General features: G+C 37.6%; 1 protein-coding gene across 1 annotated transcript in view; it reads right to left on the bottom strand.

Moving 5' to 3' along the window:
- Nucleotides 1-25,488, bottom strand: part of LOC125096900 (T-cell receptor-associated transmembrane adapter 1) — a 43,460-nt gene that overhangs the window by 6,752 nt on the left and 11,220 nt on the right. Inside the window, exons 2-4 of the mRNA XM_047724032.1 lie at nucleotides 22,929-23,039; nucleotides 7,119-7,155; nucleotides 313-374 (exon numbers count right to left, since the gene is read on the bottom strand). Coding sequence (XP_047579988.1) covers nucleotides 313-374; nucleotides 7,119-7,155; nucleotides 22,929-23,039 — 210 coding nt within the window. The remainder of the gene's footprint in view (nucleotides 1-312; nucleotides 375-7,118; nucleotides 7,156-22,928; nucleotides 23,040-25,488) is intronic.

Raw genomic sequence — 25,488 nt, 5'->3', positions numbered from 1 at the left:
TTCTGTTCTAGAAATAGCTTTATTTCATAGAATTGTGTGTGTCAAAATTCATGGTGATAGTCTTTTGTATTCACATTTCTACTACAGTAAAATGAGGAGAATATAGAAAGACAGGATGTTGTAATACAATTTATAATATTCAGCTTTGGAAATGTATACTAAATAATATACTAAACATTATTGAATCTATGATTGCCATTGGGATATTTCAATGTGATTGCAACCAGAAATAAGCTACCTCAAATGGTGTGGAATTAAGGGGAGAGATATTAATTTATAGATAAATATAATTTCGGCAAAAATACAACTTACCTGGGACTATGTCATCTAAGTTACCATAAATTGGTGTGTCTTCAATATAATACTCATCCTCTCTATAATAATGAAAGATAATTTATCTTATTAGAATCCACTTTACACATAGTTCTTAACTAATTTCTCAGCTAAATTCAATATATGATTGCATGTTCTTGTTTATCCTCAGTCAACCAAGGTAGATATATTCATGTACAAGTGAATGGATGCAAAAGTACATGAATGCCTACATGCATGTGTGTGTGTGTGCATACATTTGAACAGGTGTTTTTGGATTTTTCAGGAAATAACAGCAAATACTTATTTAGCATTTATGTTTGTCAGATGCTACTTGACCTTCATTTTCTATATTCATTTATACCATTCTAACAACAGTCTGACCAGACAGGCACTATCACATTCTCATTATATATATAAGAAATTTGAGGCACAGAGAAGTCATATAATTTGAAGGTCAGAAGGCTAGTAAGTGGCAGAGGTGGGACTAGAACTGAGGTTATCTGTACTTTTAACCGTACATTATGCTGCCAGTTTACTTGCCCAGAATATCGTTCCAAATAATCCCCTAAAACTATGTTTCCTATCTAAATACTAACTGACAATGATGCTTAAAAAAATACAAGGCCAAAGAGATATTGTAGACTCAGCTTGGCAGACGTCCAGATGTTGTAAAATGATTGATCACCTATTATATCCATATACTATGCTAAATGTTTTATATACATTATACCAAAGTCCTAGGGAAATCCTGCAAAAATATTACTTCCCACTTTATAGGTGGGAAGTCTGAGAGTCAGATAGATAGATTAACATTTTCCTTGGCCTTATGTGTAACGCCAGCAATAAGTAACAATTCTGAAAGCTTTTCTTTATGCCAGTGCTCATTCAGCACACAGAACAACTCTGAGATACTTTGTTTTTAAATTCCCACTGTATCTATAAAGAATCTGCAACTCCTAGAGTTAAACTGTCCAAAGACAAAGACAGTAACTAGCAGAGCTAGGATTGTAATGCAAGTCTAGTCCAAAAGCCCTGAATACTATTTGCTTTTGATGTTTGATTAATTTTCCTTACACCTTCATCTGAGAAATTCTTTTAGGATTAGAGTGGACAGCCTATCATTGCCACCACACAACGACAATGGCCCTGGTGACCAGCCTTCACAATGGCAGGCTGGGAACAGAGGATCATATCAGGCAGTGAGAGTAGCATTTCATAAAATAGTAGCAACTGCTTTAACTTTGAGATTACAGATTGGCAAGAGCTGGAGGGAATTACATGAAAAGAAAAAAGAACACTGATCTCAAGGCATAACACCTATAGTACTCCCTATGCTTCTGAAAGAGGACAAAGTATATGTAAATAGTAAGTAGGTGTCCTTAAAAAAACAGATCAAATGATACTTGTATGAAATGGCTTGAAAAGTCCAGATGCTTGTATGTATTTCTCTTATCTGATAACAAAGGAACTCATCTGTAACCCTTCCTTTCATCAGTAATTCGGTACAGCTTAATATTGGAATATGGAGTTATCCCTATTCATGGTTTTTCTCTGGCTCTGCTGAGAATATAATAGCAAAATGTGAAGAATTTTTAATAAGGCAATCCATCCATTTTCCTAGCTCACATAGATAGCAGATACAACCTGCAAATGATAAATCATGTCCAAAAAATGAATATCACTTCATTCCCTATGAATGAAAATAAGATGTGATTTATAATGCAGTGCCCTGTGTCTACAGGCAGGTCTCAAATGATTAATCATCCCAAATAAAGTATTATAAAGGAACAATTGCCTAACCAACAAATTAAAAAATATATTTTTACTTAGCAATGCCAAATAGCTCCAGCCTATTGCAAATATCTAATAAACTTTAAGCACAATGTTTGGTAGTGTTTTATGTAGAAGATCAGTTACTATCAAAAATAGATTAATAAATAAGTCCACACCCCAGAGGTGAGTGCATTGCTCTGAACATGTCTGAAATGGCCCTCTGACCAATAAGCACAATTGCTGACACTCCAAAATTTAAAATAATATTAACTGTATCTTTTACTATTTTCTACTTTCAGGTATATTTTCCTTAGTCCCTATTTTTAAAGTTTTTAATTCATCATTATTTTATTGTGAACTCTTAAATACTTCATTATCTAAGTAGATTAAATAAGTAAATTCTTTTTTTAAAAAATCATTACTTCTATCTGAGTGACTTTGGGCATAAATTGTGAGTTTCAATTTCCTTATTTTTCAAACAAGTTTATTAAACTATTTAATCATTGTTGTTCTTTTCAATTCTGAAATTCTATATTATAAATGTAGGGTTCTGATATTCAAAGAAAAATGAAAGATATTTCTATAAAACAAAGCTATTTTAAGGGGCTGGAAAGCTGTCAGATTGAGGAAAAAGCAAGCTGAGGGGTCTGTTAAAAATTGGTTTTGATGTTACCTTGATTTGCTTAATAGGTATTTTTTAAATTGGCAGATATATGTGTTTGGGCTCCATTGGTATATAAATGTTATTTAAAGCCATAGGGAAAGACCAAACTACATTCTGGAATGAGTATATATATAGAGAGAAGAAGTTCTTTAGATGAGCCCTGGGCACTCTGATGTCAAAGGTTCAGAAATCAGCAAAGGGCAAGGAACCACTGGTGAGGAGGAAAACTAGAGATGAGAGGACCCAGAGCCTGGAGAAGTAAGTGTTTCAAGAAGAGAGTGTCAGTGTGTCAAATGCTACAGATGGAATGCATAGGAAAACACTAAGATTTGGCCATGTGGATTTCACTGTTGACCTTGACAAGAGCTGAGCTGGCAGATTAATGAAGGCACAAAATTTTATAGAGTAGGTTCAAGAAAAAAGAGAAGAGGAGAAGCCAGCAAATATGGACAGAATGTAGATGGAACTTTCATGTTTTACTATAAAGGGTACAGAGCAAAGGAGAGGTAGGTGTAGGAAATCTAGTATCAAGAAAGCTTTCTTTTTTCCTTTCTTTCTTTCCTCTCCTTTTCCTTCTCTCCTTCCTTCCCTCTTTTTTTCAGGTGTGAAACGACACTCTTACATATTGATGAGAATAATAAAAAAGGGACAGAAAAAGCACTAATGCAGGAAAGAAAAGGGAAGGTTGCTGGTGGGACGTGTCACTGAGTACATGCTCACTGAATTTTTGCTTTCTTTGGCAGGGACCATACCATGGGGGTAGGTGTCTTGAACCTCGGGTGAGAGGGCCAAATACAGACCCCTGGTCCTGGGAAAGAGCATAAACCTCAGCACTGGTTTTGTATGGTTGGAGACTAAGAAGTGAACCCAGTGGTGTTCCCTGTGAGGGATGCTTAATGGACTCTCAGAAAAATGATATCAAATACTACTTAATACTAAATTTTTATTCTCTTTATCAGTGTTCCAATTTTCTTCTAGTATATACACTTCTTTGTAAAGTCTATAAAACACAAGGCACTTATATTGCCAGTGCTTTGGAGTACTTAAAAAGAAGGGTCTTTTGCCAAGGTTTTGGGGAAAGGAGACTAGCAATATCTACCAGCATGAAGAATTCTAAAGATAAAGGCAAAGACTGAGAGCAGTGAAACAGAACTAGGAGTGACAAAAAGATAATTGAAACCTATCAATTTGGAACAATTGGACAATTTGGACAATTTAGAACCTATCTGTACTTCTCAAGGTTTCTTAAGAAACAATACTTAAGAAGGGACTGGACATCTTGCAGTCACACAGGGATGAAGCTTCTACATTAAAACAAATAAACAAAAGGCTGGAAAACTTGGAGCTATTTTGGTCATAAACATGGCAGTGATCATAGTGAGGGCTTCATCCGTGCACCCACTTGGAAGTCTCAGAAGTCTGGGAAGGCTACACAGTAGTTCTTTCGTTGGGACGCCTGGGTGGCTCAGTTGGTTAAGCATCTGCGTTCTGCTCAGGTCATGATCCCAGGGTCCTGGGATTAAGCTCTGAGTAGGGCTTCCTGCTCAGTAGGTAGTCTGCTTCTCCCTTTCCCTCTGCCCATCCCCTTGCTTGTGCTCTCTCTTTCTCTCTCTCAAATAAATAAATAAAATCTTTTTTTTTTTCCTTCAAAAAACTTCTCTTGTCATAAACATCCTCAGGTGAGGAGGACAATTGAGACCAAAAGTCTGGGCCAGGATACTAGGTTAGTATATTAGTAAAGAGGGGAAGTGAAAGGAGCTTGCAGAGCTGCAGAAATCCAAGAAATCATCTTAAGGTAGAAGAATGGCTGAGCTATGCCTTGCCATAAAAGCACCTTTCAGTGCCACCCAGGAACAGAGCAAGTAAAAACTGCTGGGAATCTGTTCTAAGGTTTTTGAGAGAGACTCTGAAACTGAGAAGTCATGATAAATTTAAAGTAGTCGTAAACCTGAACTGATTTCCTAAATTAGAGGATAAACATACAATAAGTGGGCAGGAATTTTCTTAGACTTTAATTTTCATCTGATAAAGCAGTATCTTTTTTTTTAATCAATTATGCTTTGTAAGGGAAGTATTACATTATAATCTGTATTTTTCTGATGATACAACTTAAATTCAGCAATGCTCATTTAGCTAAGATTACAAGCCTAGTAATTACAAGAGTTTAATTAAAACCCAGAATTGTCTAGATCTCAAATCCATAATATTCCCACTGTATTATCCTCCTAACACAGATCAAAAGACCAGCATTGTGTACACTTATCTTTTAAATAATTTTTTAAAAGATTTTATTTATTTGACAGAAAGAGCATAAGCAGGGAAAGAGGGAGAGGGAGAAGCAGGCTCCCCACTGAGCAGGGAGCCCTTCTGGGAGCTTGATCCATGATCTGAGAAAGCAGACGCTTAACCACCTGAGCTACCCAGGCACCCCTAGAATTTTGTTTTAAAGGAAAAATAAAGTGGTCCAGGGGTAAATCCCAGGGAGTATGTACCTGACTTTCTGTTACATATAGATGCTACATTGTCCTTCAAGTGATCACATTTTTGACCTACAGCGCAGGAAGGGCAGGGTTTTGGGGAAACAGGAAGATAAGATCAGAGAGGCATGGGTTCCTACCTAAAGCAATGTTGAGTAGGGGCAGAGAGAGGGTTCAATGGGGAGCCACAGCCTCAAAGCACCTAAGAACTGAGGGGCATCACTAATTTTACTTCTACTACTACCTTCTACCTAAGAAATAGCCTTTATTTCCACTTGCTGTTTTAATGTTGAAGTTTTAATGGCTGGAAATAGTTTCACATTTGTTATCTCCTAGAGTCTCCACGTCCTTCCTACAAAGGTGAAGTTAGCTCCCTAAATACATAGTCAGAAATAGACAAGCTGTGAAGTACATACATAATTAACATGCCAGCCTCTTGTTATGGATAAAATCTGCATTTTATATTCAAATTATGCCTAAATTGAGATTTATTACAATAGATAACAGATTGCTAAATCCACGATTTAGTAATCTGCATCTTTCCATCTTTGCATCTCTTGTCTAGCACAACTCCTATTTGTTGAACGAATACTCATTGAATGAATGAATGTTATAAAAGAACCAATTTCTTTTCCATACTTGCCCTATAAGTAAGAGCCTGCTTGCTATGAGATGGGTATTTTACCAATTTTCCCTCCTGACTCTTGCCATTCCAACCCAAGAGTACCAACCCAATCTTTAGCAGATTGATCAAATCACTAGACTTTCTATCACATTGCATCTTAATTGCCTTTCAAATAACAAGTATCAAATCAATTGTCCAAGAGATTAACTTCTACATGGAAAATCCATAGAGGATTTTCTTTGTTATGTTGTTTGTTTTAACCAAATCAGCAAATCTCTCTTGATATGAGATAATGCATTGAAGATTATCTTGTTATAGAATTCAATGATACATCGCAAAAATAAAGATTTTCTTTTTTGTGTGAATCTGCCTGCAGCCTACATCCTGAATCTGACAGAGATATTTCCACATGGAGAAAAATTTTAAAAAGACCTTTTAGAGGCTAACAGAAAGCTTATAATCTTATCCTACCCAGTGAGAAAGCTCTGTGTTTGTGAAAGACCTTTCTGCCTTTTAGCCTACCATTTCAGAAAGGTCTTGAAGAGTCCTCTAGGAAATTCTCTATATTTAGATGTGTTTTCATCCTAAAGGAGAAATCTCCAATCTAATAACATATTTGGGTCAGAATATACTGTGAAAGAAAATGAAAATTCTTTGCTATGATTTATGCCATAAACCTTCTTTTGTTAAAAAAAAAAGTCATACAAATTTCTCTGCAATTCAGTTAACAGGTATTAAAGAGAATACACTATATCTGTATCCATATTATTTTAGGGTTGATTTATCATATTTCCCCATTGATTGACATTAATCTTAACAACAGCATTAGCACAAAGCATCCTTATCTAAGTATGTATGTATATATATCTTAAATTTTATTAGTATTGCCACACTTCTTTTCCACCCTGGCTTCTTAAGGGCCCCACAATTCCATGTATAATTAGACTACATTCTTACAATCTGATCTGATTCATAATCTAGGATATATCCATCTGAAATTGACAAGAATTCTGTAAATACTAGGTTAGAGTCTCATTTTGTCCCTTAACCAGCTCTCTTACTGACTCAGGATAAGTAAGTCACTAAGGAAGATAAAACATTATAGCTTTCGATCTTCAGAGAGAAATAACAGTAATTAAAGCTCACTTTTAATTTTATTTTTACCCAAACGTGACATCCCTGAGCCAAACCTATAAGTAATATAACATTTGTTATGCCCCCTTATTACTTGGGAATCATAATACATAACTTATTTTCTACATACCTGGGAATGTAGTCTTCAGGGTACCTGTACATGTTATCTGAAAGATATTAAAAATAGTCAAATTAAAAGAAATATTGACATACATTTAAATCTTCTAGAGAATGTTGTGAGAAGAGCTTAGCTTCAGAGTCAGTTGATATCTTTTTTATTTTTTAATTTTTTTTTAATTTTTAATTTTTTTTTAATTTTTTCAGCATAACAGTATTCATTATTTTTGCACCACACCCAGTGCTCCATGCAATCCGTGCCCTCTACAATACCCACCACCTGGTGCCCCCAACCTCCCACCCCCCACCCCTTCAAAATTCTCAGATCGTTTTTCAGAGTCCATAGTCTCTCATGGTTCACCTCCCCTTCCAATTTCCCTCAACTCCCTTCTCCTCTCCATCTCCCCTTGTCCTCCATGCTATTTGTTATGCTCCACAAATAAGTGAAACCATATGATAATTGACTCTCTCTGCTTGACTTATTTCACTCAGCATAATCTCTTCCAGTCCCGTCCATGTTGCTACAAAACTTGGGTATTCATCCTTTCTTTTTTCTTTTTTTTTTTTTTTTTACAGCTTTATAAACATATATTTTTATCCCCAGGGGTACAGGTCTGTGAATCGCCAGGTTTACACACTTCACAGCACTCACCATAGCACATACCCTCCCCAATATCCATAACCCCACCCCCCTCTCCCAACCCCCTCCCCCCATCAAACCTCAGTTGGTTTTGTGAGATTAAGAGTCACTTATGGTTTGTCTCCCTCCCAATCCCATCTTCTTTCATTTACTCTTCTCCTACCCTCTCAACCCCCCATGTTGCATCTCTTCTCCCTCATATCAGGGAGATCATATGATAGTTGTCTTTCTCCGATTGACTGATTTCGCTAAGCATGATACCCTCTAGTACCATCCATGTCGTCGCAAATGGCAAGATTTCATTTCTTTTGATGGTTGCATAGTATTCCATTGTGTGTATATACCACATCTTCTTCATCCATTCGTCTGTTGACGGACATCTAGGTTCTTTCCATAGTTTGGCTATTGTAGACATTGCTGCTATAAACATTCGGGTGCACGTGCCCCTTCGGATCACTACGTTTGTATCTTTAGGGTAAATACCCAGCAGTGCAATTGCTGGGTCATAGGGTAGTTCTATTTTCAACATTTTGAGGAACCTCCATGCTGTTTTCCAGAGTGGTTGCACCAGCTTGCATTCCCACCAACAGTGTAGGAGGGTTCCCCTTTCTCCGCATCCTCGCCAGCATCTGTCATTTCATGACTTGTTAATTTTAGCCATTCTGACTGGTGTGAGGTGATATCTCATGGTGGTTTTGATTTGTATTTCCCTGATGCCGAGTGATATGGAGCACTTTTTCATGTGTCTGTTGGCCATCTGGATGTCTTCTTTGCAGAAATGTCTGTTCATGTCCTCTGCCTATTTCTTGATTGGATTATTTGTTCTTTGGGTGTTGAGTTTGCTAAGTTCTTTATAGATTTTGGACACTAGCCCTTTATCTGATATGTCATTTGCAAATATCTTCTCCCATTCTGTCAGTTGTCTTTTGGTTTAGTTAACTGTTTCCTTTGCTGTGCAAAAGCTTTTGATCTTGATAAAATCCCAAAAGTTCATTTTTGCCCTTGCTTCCCTTGCCTTTGGGGATGTTCCTAGGAAGATGTTGCTGCGGCTGAGGTCGAAGAGGTTGCTGCCTGTGTTCTCCTCGAGGATTTTGATGGATTCCTTTCTCACATTGAGATCCTTCATCCATTTTAAGTCTATTTTCGTGTGTGGTGTAAGGAAATGATCCAATTTCATTTTTCTGCATGTGGCTGTCCAATTTTCCCAACACCATTTATTGAAGAGGCTGTCTTTTTTCCATTGGACATTCTTTCCTGCTTTGTCAAAGATGAGTTGACCATAGAGTTGAGGGTCCATTTCTGGGCTCTCTATTCTGTTCCATTGATCTATGTGTCTGTTTTTGTGCCAGTACCATGCTGTCTTGATGATGACAGCTTTGTAATAGAGCTTGAAGTCCGGAATTGTGATGCCACCAACTTTGGCTTTCTTTTTCAATATTCCTTTGGCTATTCGAGGTCTTTTCTGGTTCCATATAAATTTTAGGATTATTTGTTCCATTTCTTTGAAAAAAATGGATGGTACTTTGATAGGAATTGCATTAAATGTGTAGATTGCTTTAGGTAGCATAGACATTTTCACAATATTTATTCTTCCAATCCAGGAGCATGGAACATTTTTCCATTTCTTTGTGTCTTCCTCAATTTCTTTCATGAGTACTTTATAGTTTTCTGAGTATAGATTCTTAGTCTCTTTGGTTAGGTTTATTCCTAGGTATTTATTACTAGGTATCTTATAGTTTTGGGTGCAATTGTAAATGGGATGGACTCCTTAATTTCTCTTTCTTCTGTCTTCTTGTGGGTGTAGAGAAATGCAACTGATTTCTGTGCATTGATTTTATATCCTGACACTTTACTGAATTCCTGTACAAGTTCTAGCAGTTTTGGAGTGGAGTCTTTTGGGTTTTCCACATATAGTATCATATCATCTGCAAAGAGTGATAGTTTGACTTCTTCTTTGCCGATTTGGATGCCTTTAATTTCCTTTTGTTGTCTGATTGCTAAGGCTAGGACTTCTAGTACTATGTTGAATAGCAGCGGTGATAACGGACATCCCTGCCGTGTTCCTGACCTTAGCGGAAAAGCTTTCCGTTTTTCTCCATTGAGAATGATATTTGTGGTGGGTTTTTCATAGATGGCTTTGATAATATTGAGGTATGTGCCGTCTATCCCTACACTTTGAAGAGTTTTGATCAGGAAGGGATACTGAACTTTGTCAAATGCTTTTTCAGCATCTATGGAGAGTATCATATGGTTCTTGTTCTTTCTTTTATTAATGTGTTGTATCACAATGATTGATTTGCAGATGTTGAACCAACCTTGCAGCCCTGGAATAAATCCCACTCGGTCGTGGTGAATAATCCTTTTAATGTACTGTTGAATCCTATTGGCTAGTATTTTGGCGAGAATTTTTGCATCTGTGTTCATCAAGGATATTGGTCTGTAGTTCTCTTTTTTGTTGGGAACCTTGTCTGGTTTTGGGATCAAGGTGATGCTGGCCTCATAAAATGAGTTTGGAAGTTTTCCTTCTATTTCTATTTTTTGGAACAGTTTCAGGAGAATAGGAATTAGTTCTTCTTTAAATGTTTGGTAGAATTCCCCCGGGAAGCCGTCTGGCCCTGGGCTTTTGTTTGTTTGGAGATTTTTGATGACTGTTTCAATCTCCTTACTGGTTATGGGTCTGTTCAGGCTTTCTATTTCTTCCTGGTTCAGTTGTGGTAGTTTATATGTCTCTAGAAATGCATCCATTTCTTCCAGATGGTCAAATTTGTTGGCGTAGAGTTGCTCATAGTATGTTCTTATAATTGTCTGTATTTCTTTGGTGTTCGTTGTGATCTCTCCTCTTTCATTCATGATTTTATTTATTTGGGTCCTTTCTCTTTTCTTTTTGATAAGTCTGGCCAGGGGTTTATCAATCTTATTAATTCTTTCAAAGAACCAGCTCCTAGTTTCGTTGATTTGTTCTGTTGTTTTTTTGGTTTCTATTTCATTGATTTCTGCTCTGATCTTTATGATTTCTCTTCTCCTGCTGGGTTTAGGGTTTCTTTCTTGTTCTTTCTCCAACTCCTTTAGGTGTAGGGTTAGGTTGTGTACCTGAGACCTTTCTTGTTTCTTGAGAAAGGCTTGTACCGCTATATATTTTCCTCTCAGGACTGCCTTTGCTGTGTCCCACAGATTCTGAACCGTTGTGTTTTCATTATCATTTGTTTCCATAAATTTTTTCAATTCTTCTTTAATTTCCTGGTTGACCCATTCATTCTTTAGAAGGATGCTGTTTAGTCTCCATGTATTTGGGTTCTTTCCAAATTTCCTCTTGTGATTGAGTTCTAGCTTTAGAGCATTGTGGTCTGAAAATATGCAGGGAATGATCCCAATCTTTTGATACTGGTTGAGACTTGATTTAGGACCAAGAATGTGATCTCTTCTGGAGAATGTTCCAAGTGCACTAGAGAAGAATGTGTATTCTGTTGCTTTGGGATGAAATGTTCTGAATAGATCTGTGATGTCCATCTGGTCCAGTGTGTCATTTAAGGCCTTGATTTCCTTGTTGATCTTTTGCTTGGATGATCTGTCCATTTCAGTGAGGGGAGTGTTAAAATCCCCTACTATTATTGTATTCTTGTCGATGTGTTTCTTTGATTTTGTTATTAATTGGTTTATATAGTTGGCTGCTCCCACGTTAGGGGCATAGATATTTAAAATTGTTAGATCTTCTTGTTGGACAGTTCCTTTGAGTATGATATAGTGTCCTTCCTCATCTCTTATTATAGTCTTTGGCTTAAAATCTAATTGATCTGATATAAGGATTGCCACTCCTGCTTTCTTCTGATGTCCATTAGCATGGTAAATTCTTTTCCACCCCCTCACTTTAAACCTGGAGGTGTCTTCGGGTTTAAGATGAGTTTCTTGTAGGCAACATAAAGATGGGTTTTGTTTTTTTATCCATTCTGATACCCTGTGTCTTTTGATTGGGGCATTTAGCCCATTAACATTCAGGGTAAGTATTGAGAGATATGAATTTAGTGCCATTGTATTGCCTGTAAGGTGACTGTTATTGTATATTGTCTCTGTTTCTTTCTGATCTACTACTTTTAGCGTCTCTCTTTCCTTAGAAGACCCCTTTCAATATTTCCTGTAGAGCTGGTTTGGTATTTGCAAATTCTTTCAGTTTTTGTTTGTCCTGGAAGCTTTTAATCTCTTTTTCTATTTTCAATGATAGCCTAGCTGGATATAGTATTCTTGGCTGCATGTTTTTCTCATTTAGTACTCTGAATATATCATGCCAGCTCTTTCTGGCCTGCCAGGTCTCTGTGGATAAGTCTGCTGCCAATCTAATATTTTTACCATTGTACGTTACAGACTTCTTTTCCCGGGCTGCTTTCAGGATCTTCTCTTTGTCACTAAGACTTGTAAATTTTACTATTAGGTGATGGGGTGTGGACCTATTCTTATTGATTTTGAGGGGGGTTCTCTGAACCTCCTGGATTTTGATGCTTGTTCCCTTTGCCATATTGGGGAAATTCTCTCCAATAATTCTCTCCAATATACCTTCTGCTCCCCTCTCTGTTTCCTCTTCTTCTGGAATCCCAATTATTCTAATGTTGTTTCGTCTTATGGTGTCACTTATCTCTCGAATTCTCCCCTCGTGGTCCAGTAGCTGTTTGTCCCTCTTTTGCTCAGCTTCTTTATTCTCTGTCATTTGGTCTTCTATATCGCTAATTCTTTCTTCTGCCTCATTTATCCTAGCAGTGAGAGCCTCCATTTTTGATTGTACCTCATTAATAGCTTTTTTTATTTCAACTTGGTTAGATTTTAGTTCTTTTATTTCTCCAGAAAGGGCTTTTATATCTCCCGAGAGGGTTGCTTTAATATCTTCCATGCCTTTTTCAAGCCCGGCTAGAACCTTGAGAATCGTCATTCTGAATTCTAGATCTGACATATTACCAATGTCTGTATTGATTAGGTCCCTAGCTTTTGGTACTGCCTCTTGTTCTTTTTTGTTGTTGTGAATTTTTCCGCCTTGTCATTTTGTCTAGATAGAGTTTATGAAGGAGCAAGTAAAATACTAAAAGGGTGGCAACAACCCCAGGAGAATATGCTTTAGCCAAATCAGAAGAGATCCCAATTTGTGAGGCGGGAGAAAGGGGATAAAAAGGGGTTCAGAAAGAAAAAAAAAAAAAGAAACTATTTAAAAAAAGAAAGCCGATAAAGAAAAAATATAAAAAGAGGAAAAAATATACATATATATTAGATAAACTATTTAAAAAACGTTAAAAAAAGAAAATGGTAAAAGTTAAAAAAATTTAGCAGAAGAAGAGAAAAAGAAAAAAAATTGAAAAAGAAAAAAAAAATTAAATTAACTGCAAGGCTAAAAAATCATGGGGAGAAAGCCATGAGTTCCGTGCTTTGCTTTCTTCTCCTCTGGAATTCCGCCGCTCTCCTTGGTATTGAAACTGCACTCCTCGGTAGGTGAACTTGGTCCTGGCTGGGTTTCCCATTGATCTTCTGGGGGAGGGGCCTGTTGTAGTGATTCTCAAGCGTCTTTGCCCCAGGCGGAGTTGCACCGCCCTTACCCGGGGCCGAGCTGAGTAATCCGCTCGGGTTTGCTTTCGGGAGCTTTTGTTCCCTGAGCGCTTTCCGTAGAGTTCCGGAGGACGGGAATGAAGATGGCGGCCTCCCGGTCTCCGGCCCGGAGGAGCTGAGAGCCCGGGGCCCCACTCCTCAGTGCGCCCTCAGAGAACAGCGCCCAATGACTCCCGTCACCCTGGTCTCCGGCCGCGCTCCGAGCTGACCGAGCCTGCGACCGGTTCAAGGCAACCCCGAGCTGAGAGTCACTCCTCGGCTCTGTCTCTGTAGCCGGCTTCCCCGTTCTAATACTGGTAAGCTCTGCGACACTCAGACACCCCCCGATCCTTCTGCGACCCTGCGGGACCTGAGGCCGCGCTGACCCTGCCTGGGCTTCACCCCAGTTAAGCCTCTGGAGCGATGTCCCCCAGCGGAACAGACTTTTTAAAGTCCTGATTTTGCTCCGTTGCTCCGCCGCTTGCCGGGAGCCGGCCCCTCCCCCCACGGTCTATCTTCCCGTCGCTTTGGATTCACTTTTCCGCCAGTCCTACCTTTCAGATAGTGGTTGATTTTCTGTTTCTAGAGTTGCTGTTCTTCTTCAATCTCCCGTTGGATTTGTAGGTGTTTGCAATCTTTAGATAAGCTATTTAGCTGATCTCCCGCTACCCGAAGTAGTCTCAGCTGCTACTTCTCCGCCATCTTGACTCCTCCCCTCCAGAGTCAGTTGATATCTTAAATCAAGGTACTTGGCCACCACCACCAGACATAAAGATCTTCTGTGATTTCGCCCAATCATATATTCTCTCTTGATAATTTGAGATGGAAACACACGCACAGCTTAGAGGTGATATAGGGCCTGGATGTGTGGCCATTTTATGGGTGGGAAAAACCAAGCTATAAATATGGGGAACTCTACTGGTACCTTTGCTGTGGGACAGTCCATCATGAGTGGGACATATTGTCCTTTCTGCCTTCGCACTTCATGAAACACCTCTGTTTCCTTCAGTCAGATTTCCCTTTTTGCTCTTGCTGATTTGAATAAGCTTTTCTTCCTTACCCAAAACAAACAGATGAATGAAAACAAAAACACAAAATGAAACAAATCCTAAAAGGCTTATTTATTTATCTATATTTGAAGTGTCTGTTAACACTTCTTGTCATGTGAACAACAACATGAAAATTATGTTCAGGAAGTTTCTCTGGTTGTGATTTTTATCTCATCTACATGGCAAATAGAGGTAAGGAGAGATGACATTCTAGGGAGAAGAGATCTGGAAGAAGTTGGGAACACAGTCTAAAAATAATCAAAACATTGATTGGCTTTTAAAAGAAACTGTATGCTGGTATGCAGTAACCATACTGACCAGAGATCTGATGTAGGATCATAAAACCATGAAAAAATTCTGTACCAAGTCTCAGATAGTAACCCACTGCTGAACCTTGAAGCTGGTGGTTCAAAGGCAAGTAAAAGAAAGTATTCTTGCTTCAAATTAAATATTTTTATTCATTTTTTGATGTGATTCTCTGTTTTGTGCATGTTGAGTTTGAGGAGTTCTTTATAGATCTTGGATATCAGCCCTTTGTCTGTACTGTCATTTGCAAATATTTTCTCCCATTTCGTGGGTTGCCTCTTTGTTTCGTTGACTGTTTCCTTTGCTCTGCAGAAACTTTTGATCTTGATGCGCCAAAAGTTCATTTTCGCTTTTGTTTCCTTTGCCTTTGGAGACGTGTCTTAAAGTGGCCAATGTCGAAGAGGTTACTGCCTGTGTTCTCCTCTAGGATTTTGATAGATTCCTGCCTCACGTTTAGGTCTTTTATCCATTTTGAGTTTATCTTTGTGTATGGTGTAAGAGAATGGCTGAGTTTCATTCTTCTACACATAGCTGTTCAATTTTCCCAGCACCATTTATCAAAGAGACTATCTTTTTTCCACTGGATATCTTTTCCTGCTTTGTCAAAGATTATTATTTTTTATTTATTTATTTATTTGACAGACAGTGATCACAAGTAGGCAGAGAGGCAGGCAGAGAGAGGAGGAAGCAGGCTCTCCGCTGAGCAGAGAGCCCGATGCGGGGCTCGATCCCAGGACCCTGGGATCATGACCTGAGCCGAAGGCAGAGGCTTTAACCCACTGAGCCACCCAGGTGCCCCTGTCAAAGATTATTTGACCATAGAGTTGAGGGTCCATATCTGGGCTGTCTACTCTGTTCCACTGATCTATTTGTCTGTTTTTGTGCCAGTACCATGTTGTCTTGGTGATCACAGCTTTGTAGTAAAGCTTGAAATCAGGCAACGTGATGCCCCCAGCTTTGTTTTTCTTTTTCAACATTCCCTTAGCAATTCGGGGTCTCTTCTGGTTCCACAAAAATTTTAGGATCGTTTGTTTCAGGACTTTGAAAAATGCCAGTGGAATTTTGATTGGGATGGCATTGAAAGTATAGACATTTTAACAATGTTTATTCTTCCAATCCATGAGCATGGAATGTTTTTCCATCTTTTTGTATCTTCTTCCATTTCTTTCATGAGTGTTCTGTAGTTCCTCCAGTACAGATCCTTTACCTCTTTGATTAGGTGTATTCCCAGGTATCTTATCAGGTATCTTATGGTTTTTGGTGCTATAGTAAATGGAATCTATTTTCTAACTTCCCTTTCTATATTTTCATCATTGGTGTGTAAGAAAGCAACTGATTTCTGTACATTGATTTTTGTATCCTGCCACATTACTGAATTACTGTATGAGTTCTAGTAGTTTGGGGGTGGGGTCTTTTGGGTTTTCCATATAAAGTATCATGTCATTTGCGAAGAGAGAGAGTTTGACTTCTTCTTTGCCAATTAGAATACCTTTTTTTTTTCTTTTTGTTGTCTGATTGCTGTTGCTAGGATTCTAATACATGTCGAATAACAGTGGTGAGAGTGGACATCCCTGTTGTGTTCCTGATCTCAAAGGGAAGGCTGTCAGCTTTTCCCCACTAAGGATGATATTTGCTGGAGGTTTCTCATAGATAGATTTTATGGATGAATGGATAAAGAAGATATGGTTCATATATACAATGGAGTATTATGCTTCCATCAGAAAGGATGAATACCCAACTTTTATATCAACATGGACGGGACTGGAAGAGATTATGCTGAGTGAAATAAGTCAAGCAGAGAGAGTTAATTATTGTATGATTTTACTTACTTGTGGAGCATAAGGAATAACACAGAGGACACTGGGAGATGGAGAGAAGTAAGGTGGGGGAAATCGGAGAGGGAGACAAACAATGAGAGACTGTGGACTGAGAAACAAACAGGGTTTTGGAGGGGAGAGGTGTTGGGGGTTGGGTGAGCCTAGTGGTGGTATTAAGGAAGGCACGTATTACATGGAGCACTGGGTGAGGTGCATAAACAATGAATTTTGGAACACTGAAAAAAATAAAATTAAATTTTAAAAAATTAAATATTTATATTCAAACTTGAAAAAAAGTTTTAAGAATCTTTTTAGTGAAAAGCAATAGATTCCTAATGAATTATTGAGAGAAAATAGGGGGAATTTAGAGCACAATTTTAATAATTAAGATCAATATTATGAAGAAGTCTGTATCTGTTCATCAATAAATTTTCTTAGATATTGAAATCAATGGATGTGTATATTATGATACTTATTATATTTTGACTGTGTATTATTCAACGTGACATTGAATAGCAAAATCTTGCAAAAGATATTTCTGTAAAAATGAAGCCCATTATTATCTAAGTCTCTGGCAATAACACAGAGAAAATAGTAACCAAAGGGTGATCTTTCAGTTTTCACATATAAAAAATATTGTGTTGGTAAGGAACTAGCAAAAATATCTCAAATGACTGAATTAGTCACCAAACAACTAGAAAGATTATTTTTAGTTAAATTTATATGTGACCAAGATGAAGTATTCTCCAGAAGGGTCACTAGCAGAGAAACATTATTGGAACAAATTATTAAAATCATTATGTTAGAGGATGAAACAGACATGTCTTATGTCAGTGTATTCAGAAGAATTAAAATATATATACAAGACTTTAGTCAAACTGTAACCTAATGTATTATGGAAAAGATTCAGGTTGAGATATCGCAAGATTTTGATTTGGGTAGCAGATCTTCAATGCATTTTACATGTGACAATATGCAAATCATTTTAAAACTCTGATTCTCACTTTACCTATAAAGTAGAGATAATAATGCCTATAGCATGTGAGTAGATACGGAAGATGAATGAAATAATTTTTGTTAAAAACACTTTGGAAAATGACAAAGCTGATTTCCAATATTATACATTCTAAATTCAATCACATTTTCAGCCACAATTTAATTGTGCTGACTGAAATAGAGTCTCTTCATTAAATGGAGTAGCTGAAAATAAGCTGATATAATTAAAATGCTATTTACAAGATTTATAAGTAAAGCTGGATTTGTAGTGCAATGACCAAATCTCACTTCTGGCAAGAGGATTGTCACCAAGTGAGTGTTAAATGAAAAGATAAGAAATAAAGAATTTGAAAACAAAAATAATGATATTACTTACAGAGAATAAGAAAAAAAATAGGCATAGGGTCAAATGTTTCCATATACAGATTAATATTTTCTAAAGATAATGTGGATTTTCCAGCTGGACGTGCTTGGAGTGTGAATGTTGGTGTCTGGAAGGTACACGAATGTGATACGTAAAAGGATAGCTTTTATTTTATTTTTTTAAGATTTTATTTATTTATTTGACAGAGAGGGATCAGAAGTAGGCAGAGAGGCAGGCGGGGGGGGGGGGGGGGGGGGGGAGAGGGGGCGGGGGAGGGGGGTAAGCAGGCTCCCTGTGAGCAGAGAGCCCAATGCAGGGCTCAATCTCAGGACCCTGAGATCACGACCTGAGCCGAAGGCAGAAGCTTTAACCCACTGAGCCACCCAGGCACCTCTAAAAGGATAGCTTTATGGAAAGAAAATGTTGTTGGATGTGTTATCAGTAGAGAGAAGGAAAACAAGGCTTGGACCAAAAAGCTTTGTGGAGAAAAAGGAAACAGAAGCAACTCTATGAAGGATATGATTTAATGATGTGATGCTTACATGGAAGAAAAGAAGCTAAAACAGTGTGAGGAAGAAAATAAGTATTGGGAAAAGGACATTATGCACCAAGACCAATCAGCGTTCTTAAAACTGTAGCCTGAAAGTGTTCTTAAAACGTTCAAGGTCACCACCTTCTGTACTCCTCTTAGAATTTAAATGTATAATCTGAAGCTGGACAGTCTGTACTCGTATGGTTTCAGTAAGTTCCTTCTTATGGTAAGAAGTGTGGTAGCATATGATTTCTTTAAATAGAGGAGTGGTAATCAAAAGTTTAGAGGCTGGACCAAGGAGAAAGGTCAGCAAGCTTAGTCTCCTGAAGAGCGTTGGCTCGTTCATGAAGGCTTATAAGTTTATTTACAAATAAATGGCATGATTTAGAAGCTACCTAATCAACTCAATGATATTTTAAAAAATGTTTTTATTAACATATAATGTATTATTAGCCCCAGGGGTACAGGTCTGTGAATCACCAGGTTTACACACTTCACAGCACTCACCATAGCACATACCTTCCCCAATGTCCGTAACCTCAATGATATTTAGTAAAACTAAAAGCAGTTTTTAATGTTGCTATGAAGCAGTTACATTTGCAAGATTCTGTGTGAGAAGAGGTGGGTGAGTTTTCACAATCCTCTCTGTGATTCAGATACAGACAACTTGCGGTCAGGTTCATGGTTGAGAGCAGGTAAGCAAACATTTGCTTTTATGTTTTCTCCTTTATAGTGTTTACTCTTCATGTGCAATACATAACAAGAAAAACAGCACATGGCCCAAACTCCATAATAACATTTTTTGATACATTCTTAATGTGAAAATGTGAAAAATGTGCCATAATTTTCTAGTGAATAGGAGATGTACTGATAAGACTTTGATGTATGAGCAAACCATACACTTACTTATCCTTCTTCTCAAAACAGAGAAGAAAGGTTGGATAAAGAAAATTTTTTGGATTTAAAGGAGGACAAACCTAATACCTTCCTAGCAGAAAAAGAAATAAATATAATCCTCCTAAAGAACAGACAAAAAGTCACCTAAAAATGTAAGGTTTATTTTGGGGGGAAGGGAGAACTCCATTACAAAGCTTTTACCTAGCTAGCACTGCTGCAGAAAACATCAAGGAGAGGCTTATCATGTCTATCTGATTGAATGGGAAGATACTGCGTTGTTGCTGGGATGGAGATTTTGTTTCGTAAGTCATTTAAAACACTAGCACAACTTATTCACTCACTGTTTGCCATAGGTGGAGTCCTATCTTTCAAGTTTCTTAGCCACAAATAATAGCACACTAAGTGGCAGAAAAGCTGGCTAATGTCATCGAATCTCCTCTGCCTACGACAAAGCAAGCCGAGAGGAGGCTTTAGCAGGACGGGACAGAAGTCAGCTTGCAGAGCTAACCCTAGAGCCACCTGTAGCCTTCGTGTGAGAAAGACAAGACAGTGGGATACTTGCTCATGTGGACTAGCAAAGGGTGACATTTATTACTGATGCTAGCGGAAAGACGTCAGGAGAAGCTGGGGCAGTTAGAAGGTTGCAGTGAGAAAATGGTGAGGTGGGATGAGAATGAAGGGCATTTTGGCATCCATGAGCACTGCTGCAAGGCTAATCTGAGGTTTGCACGCTAATAAAATGCAAGACCCTGGCATGTTATCGCTTAAATAAAATGATTTGCAGTAGACTAACGGTTAGAGCCGTCTATGAAAGCCTATGGAAAATGCTCTAAAAGGCATCTGTGTAGGACTTCAATGGACACAGCGTCATTGCTAAAGCTCAGGTTATTGCATGGACACGTTAAATGATATAGACATGGGGCAGGAAGTGACATGGGAGCTGGAGAGGACCTAGAGGATACAGAGATGTATCCTCTAGGTCCTCTAGAGAGATCTCTCCTCTCTCTAGGAGTGAGGAGTCAGAAGAACTAACGTTCCCTGAAACTGACACTAAAATTAAATGGGGAAAGATGTAGTTAGAGCAAGCCCTTCACAAATATGAGTGGAAGGAGGAAAGGAGGCACTGGGGCCACCGAGAGTGGTGTTGTGGGCTGTGCCCTGAACAAGACTGACCTCCTCAGTCCCCAGCACGATGCTGAGGGATCTCTAGAAGTCTTATAAGAACCCTTGGTCTGAACAGTGTTTTCCACATTTTGTAGGCAAGGAAACTATGAGAAACTATGTTTCTGGTACAAGAGGTCTCCCAGGTATATATTGAAAGCAACATTCTAATTAATGGCACTTGACTTCAAAAGCCATGATGTTAAAAACAAATTGAGAGAATCAAAATTAATTTTTAAAAATAGAACAATGAGTATAATTGACTATTTCCTGTTTTTTAAATGTTATTTCCCACCATACTGCTTTTAGACAAAGTAATTTGTGACACGCCTGAGACATGGTTTGTACAATTGAAATGAAAAAAAAAAAAATCTGTTGGTTTTTTTTTAAGAAAAAGACTTTCTCTTTCCCTTCCTCCCTTCCTCCTTTCCTTTATTTCTTGTTTTCTTTCTTAAAAAGTTAGTCTACTGTCTTTTGGTAGTGGTCAACTAACCCTTATAAGAGAACAACTCCCAAAAGGAGTCCATATAGTGGCAAATGGTATGAATATGGATAAATAAATTCCAAAGCACAAACTACCAAAAAAAAGAGAACTGAGAAGGACACTTGTTCTTTGGTCCCACACAGGGACCGGAGACTCCAGAGACCTGCACCAAAATCAACAGAGAGTGAAGTATTAGTTCACATGGTATTCTTGTCCTGGCCTCCGTCCTAAATTATTTCAACTCTATAGCTCTCAATTCACCCTTTTCTTTTTAAAAGGATTTTATTTATTTATTTGAGAGAGAGAGAGCACAAGCAAGGGGAGGGACACAGGGAGAGGGAAAAAGTAGGTTCCCCACTAAGCAGGGAGCCTGAGGTGAAACTTGATCCCAGGACCCTGGGATCATGACCTGAGCTGAAGTCAGATGTTTAACTGATGGAGCCATCCAGGTCCCCCTCAATTCACCTTTTTCTAATACAAGTTACAGTATTATCTGCATTCATAAAATATCCTAGTGGAGAAATTAAAATATAGTCATTTTAAGCTATTATATAAAGAAAAGTGCTGCTCTTAGCTCATTTTTTTTCTATGACGGAAGCCTTTTTCAAAAATGTTAGAGGATGCGTCATTCATGCATCTGACTTATGAAATTTGTTTCAAAAAACATTTGATTTAAAAAAGAATTATTAATTGGGTTATGGACATTGGTAAAGGTATGTGCTATGGTGAGTGCTGTGAAGTGTGTAAACCTGGCGATTCACAGACCTGTACCCGTGGGGCTAATAATACATTATATGTTAATAAAAAATAAAAAATTTAAAAAAAGAATTATTGAAATCATTGCTAATGAAAAAGCATTGCCTGCCTGGCATTTCAGGCTTAGAAATGATGTAATAGAGATCCTAAAGGAGTGTTGGGTTTCTGGCCGAGGATAGTTGGTACACAATGTAAAAGCAGCGTGTGCTGGTGGGAACCACTTTGGACAGAGAATTAGACAGGACCCTTATCCTTGACTTTGTTATTGAGTAGACATGTGACCTCAGCTATACGGCTTCACTTTCTAGTGCCTCTCATCTTTTTTGAGAGGTGTGACAGTAACACCATCTTCATATTTTATATTTGTGTTATCCCAAGAGGATCAAGGACTCTCCCAGATTCTAACCATTGTCTAAATTAGCTTCATGCAGTTCTTCTTGGTCATGTGTCTAATGCAATTTTATTAACTTTGTTTTACTTCTTTTCATCTGTTAAAATGTATTGACATTTTCTTTTCTATCATTATAACCACTGAATTGTCCTGCTCCCCAAAATAGCTGGACTTTCGTATCTATTCATCCATCCATCCATCCATCCATCCATCTACCCAACACACTTGTATTGAATGCCAGTGGTGTGCAAAGATTGTGCCATCACTGGGTATTGAACTATTTCAGTCATGTTCATGAGGGTGAAAGCCACAGGGCTAAAACTTCTGACCAGCTTGTTTAAAGGAACAGCTGACCCCAGGAGTGTTGCTTTGTGGTCAGTAGGTCAGCCTGTGGGTCAGCCTGTTGCTTTGCCATTTTTCTTCTGACCCCAGTCCAGCTAACTGTATTTCAGAGGCTCTGACTGATGCTGAGGGGTTTGAGTAGGCTTGAATGGAAGCTTGAGGATTTGGGTTTCCACACTTTACATCAGCTATCAGTGAGAGCTTTTATGGCTGCTGCAGAAGGGGCTACAATTTCATGAGCTGTTGAGTTGGAGGAGGAAAACTACATTTTACCAGGACAATTCCTTCCTACTCTATATTTGTTAAGGCAGAGATAAAGCCAAGATTGGGGGTCTGCTTATATTCTAATATGATGGCATTTTTAAATTAAGAGAAACCTAAGGGTAGAAAAAAAAGTATCATATAGGATTCCTACAGATGAAAATACCCTATTTCATGACATTTCATAAAATTGTCTTCTTCTGTAGGTTTTCCAGTGACTTGTTTCTATTCAAGCTGGTACTATCTGGCTATTTTCAAAATGTCTTACCTTGTCGTTGCTTTTCCACATAGTGGGAAATATTGAAGATCAGTGATACAACCAGAGCTAACCCCAAAAAGGCTACAATTATCCAGGCATAAAATTGGCATTCAGAGTTTCCTGGAAAAAAACAAACAAACAAAAAATACCTATAACATAATAGTTGCTCACCAATTTGTTTTGAATTGAATATTCCCACAATTAAAACCATAGTTTTTATTCATAATGAAGAACAAATCCTCTGCCAAGAAATTAATTACCATTGACAAACAAAGCCGCCTTACAGATTTCAAATGGGTATTGCTATTATGTCCCTGTATTCAGCATGGACAAAAGGAAGCAAGTTTCCCTCCTTCTCAGTGTTGATGAAATGAAAGCTGTTTTTAGTCTAGCTGCTAATATTTGACAACTGGTGACAGATTATTAAGACTTTGATTAAAAATGAAAATCATCCAGATTATCCAGAATGATAATTTGCCCTACTTTTTCCCTTTCTTTAATCTTCAGATATAGTCATATATACTTTTATTTATGGAAAACCACCTATCCCCTTCTATAAATAGTTATGCTTCTCTTTACCCTTGTGTAGAGACTCTTTTTTCATTCCTGAGCCATAGGGGGTTTGTGGGCTATTGCCTATCAGTTGTCCTTGGTTATTTATGGTAATCTTTGCATGTATATGAGTGATTTATAAGATAATTACCCTGATTTTATGTATTTAGATATATGCATTATGTGTATATTTATGTATAATGCATGTATAAATACATTATATTTACATATAAATATATTGATTTTATATATAATACGTATATAATATGCATATGTATATACATATAGTCTATACCATATATCATATACTATATAAACATTACACATTAATTATAAATGTATATTTGTTACATAATTTATATTTTATTAATATGTATTTTATACATATATATTTTATATGTGCATATATTATAATTTTATATATTTATATATGTATACATATATATGTATAAAAATTAGACAATTATCTTAGTAGCCAAATAGTCATGTGAATACTGATCCCAGAAAAGTAGCTTATGATTCTCTAACACTATATATTTATGTGTTCAACCAACATCAGACATCTCTTCTGTGTCAGGACCTGTGCCTTATATTTGGGAATCAAAGGTAAAGAAAACAGAATCTTGGCCCTCAAGGCACTGTTTAGCTGGGGACACAGATGTGTAAAGACAAGCAGAAATGGCATGTGACAGTAGCTACAACAGAGCTTATGTTCCTTCCCAGCCTCGGCTCCCTCTATGACTTCCCCGAATCAGACACCATTCTCGGCCCTTTCAAAGAAATCTAAATAGCATAATGTTAGATGCAGAACAGGCAAACCCCTAACAGGAGGGAAATCAGTCTTGCTTCCCTATCCTTCTTTAAACCAGCAAATAATCCTTAGACCAAAATGTCCTTTGTGCTGCTCTCTTATACTTATTTTCTATATCTCAAATTTGATGTTTGAATTGTTTTTTTGTTTTGTTTTTGAGTACTTATTGACATTGCAGTGTGGTTGTTGAATTGCCGTCAGTGGACCTGTGTATTAGAGGTCGTCTGTTTTCCTTCCTTCCTTCCTTCCTTCCTTCCTTCCTTCCTCCCTCCCTCCCTTCCTTCCTTCCTTCTTTCCCTTCCTCCTTCCATCCCCCCCTCCCTCCCTCTATCCCTTCCTTCTTTCTTTCCTTTGCATCATTTATTTTTAAATGAACATTTGTGATATAGATGTACGTCTACATATATGCATATAATTTGCATATTGCTTATTTATATATACTTTGCTTTTGTTTGAACTAGTCTGTGGCTCTTTAAACATAAACAAATCTGTCTACTAATGTCTGCTACCTCCTTTTTAATTTCATACCATGTTATTTAGGTGTTCGAAATACCATAAAGTCCACAAAGGATAGAACCATCTCTGCCTTCTGCTCTGCAGTGCCAGGCATAATACACATGGTTTATAAAGATTTTTAAAGAATTTGTTAATAAATGGGAAAAGTTAACTAATAATGGTAGTGAAATGTGTGGTTTTATTTTCTTTCTCTCTCTTTTTTTAAAGATTTTATTTATTTGACAGAGAGAGAGACAGCAAGAGAGGGAACACAAGCAGGGAGAGTAGGAGAGGAAGAGCAGGCTTCCCACTGAGCAGGGAGCCCGAAGCAGGGCTCAATCCCAGGACTCTGGGATCATGCCCTAAGCTGAAGGCAGATGCTTAATGACTGAGCCCCTGGTTTTATTTTCTTTAAGGGAATTTTTATGTTTCATAAAGTTTAAGAAAAATGAGAAGACTTGAATACTTTTTAATTCTCCAATAGACCTATCAATTCATTTGGTTAAAAACACTAAGGTTTAAAAAGGCCTTATTTATTCATCATGAACATCATCCCATAAATGTTTATGAGAATTCTACAACATAGTAATCATTAACTACTTAAAATATACCAGAAATTCTAGGTTTTGCGTGGTACTGTCTATATTCCTAGAATTATTTCTTTGACTTTTATGTTTATGAAAAGAATACACGTGCCTGCTGAGTATACAT

This window comes from Lutra lutra, chromosome 1 (genome assembly GCF_902655055.1).
Source record: "Lutra lutra chromosome 1, mLutLut1.2, whole genome shotgun sequence".
Lineage (NCBI taxonomy): Eukaryota > Metazoa > Chordata > Mammalia > Carnivora > Mustelidae > Lutra > Lutra lutra.
The sequence above is the reverse complement of the archived record's forward strand: the minus strand, read 5'-3'. Positions and strand labels throughout refer to the sequence as shown.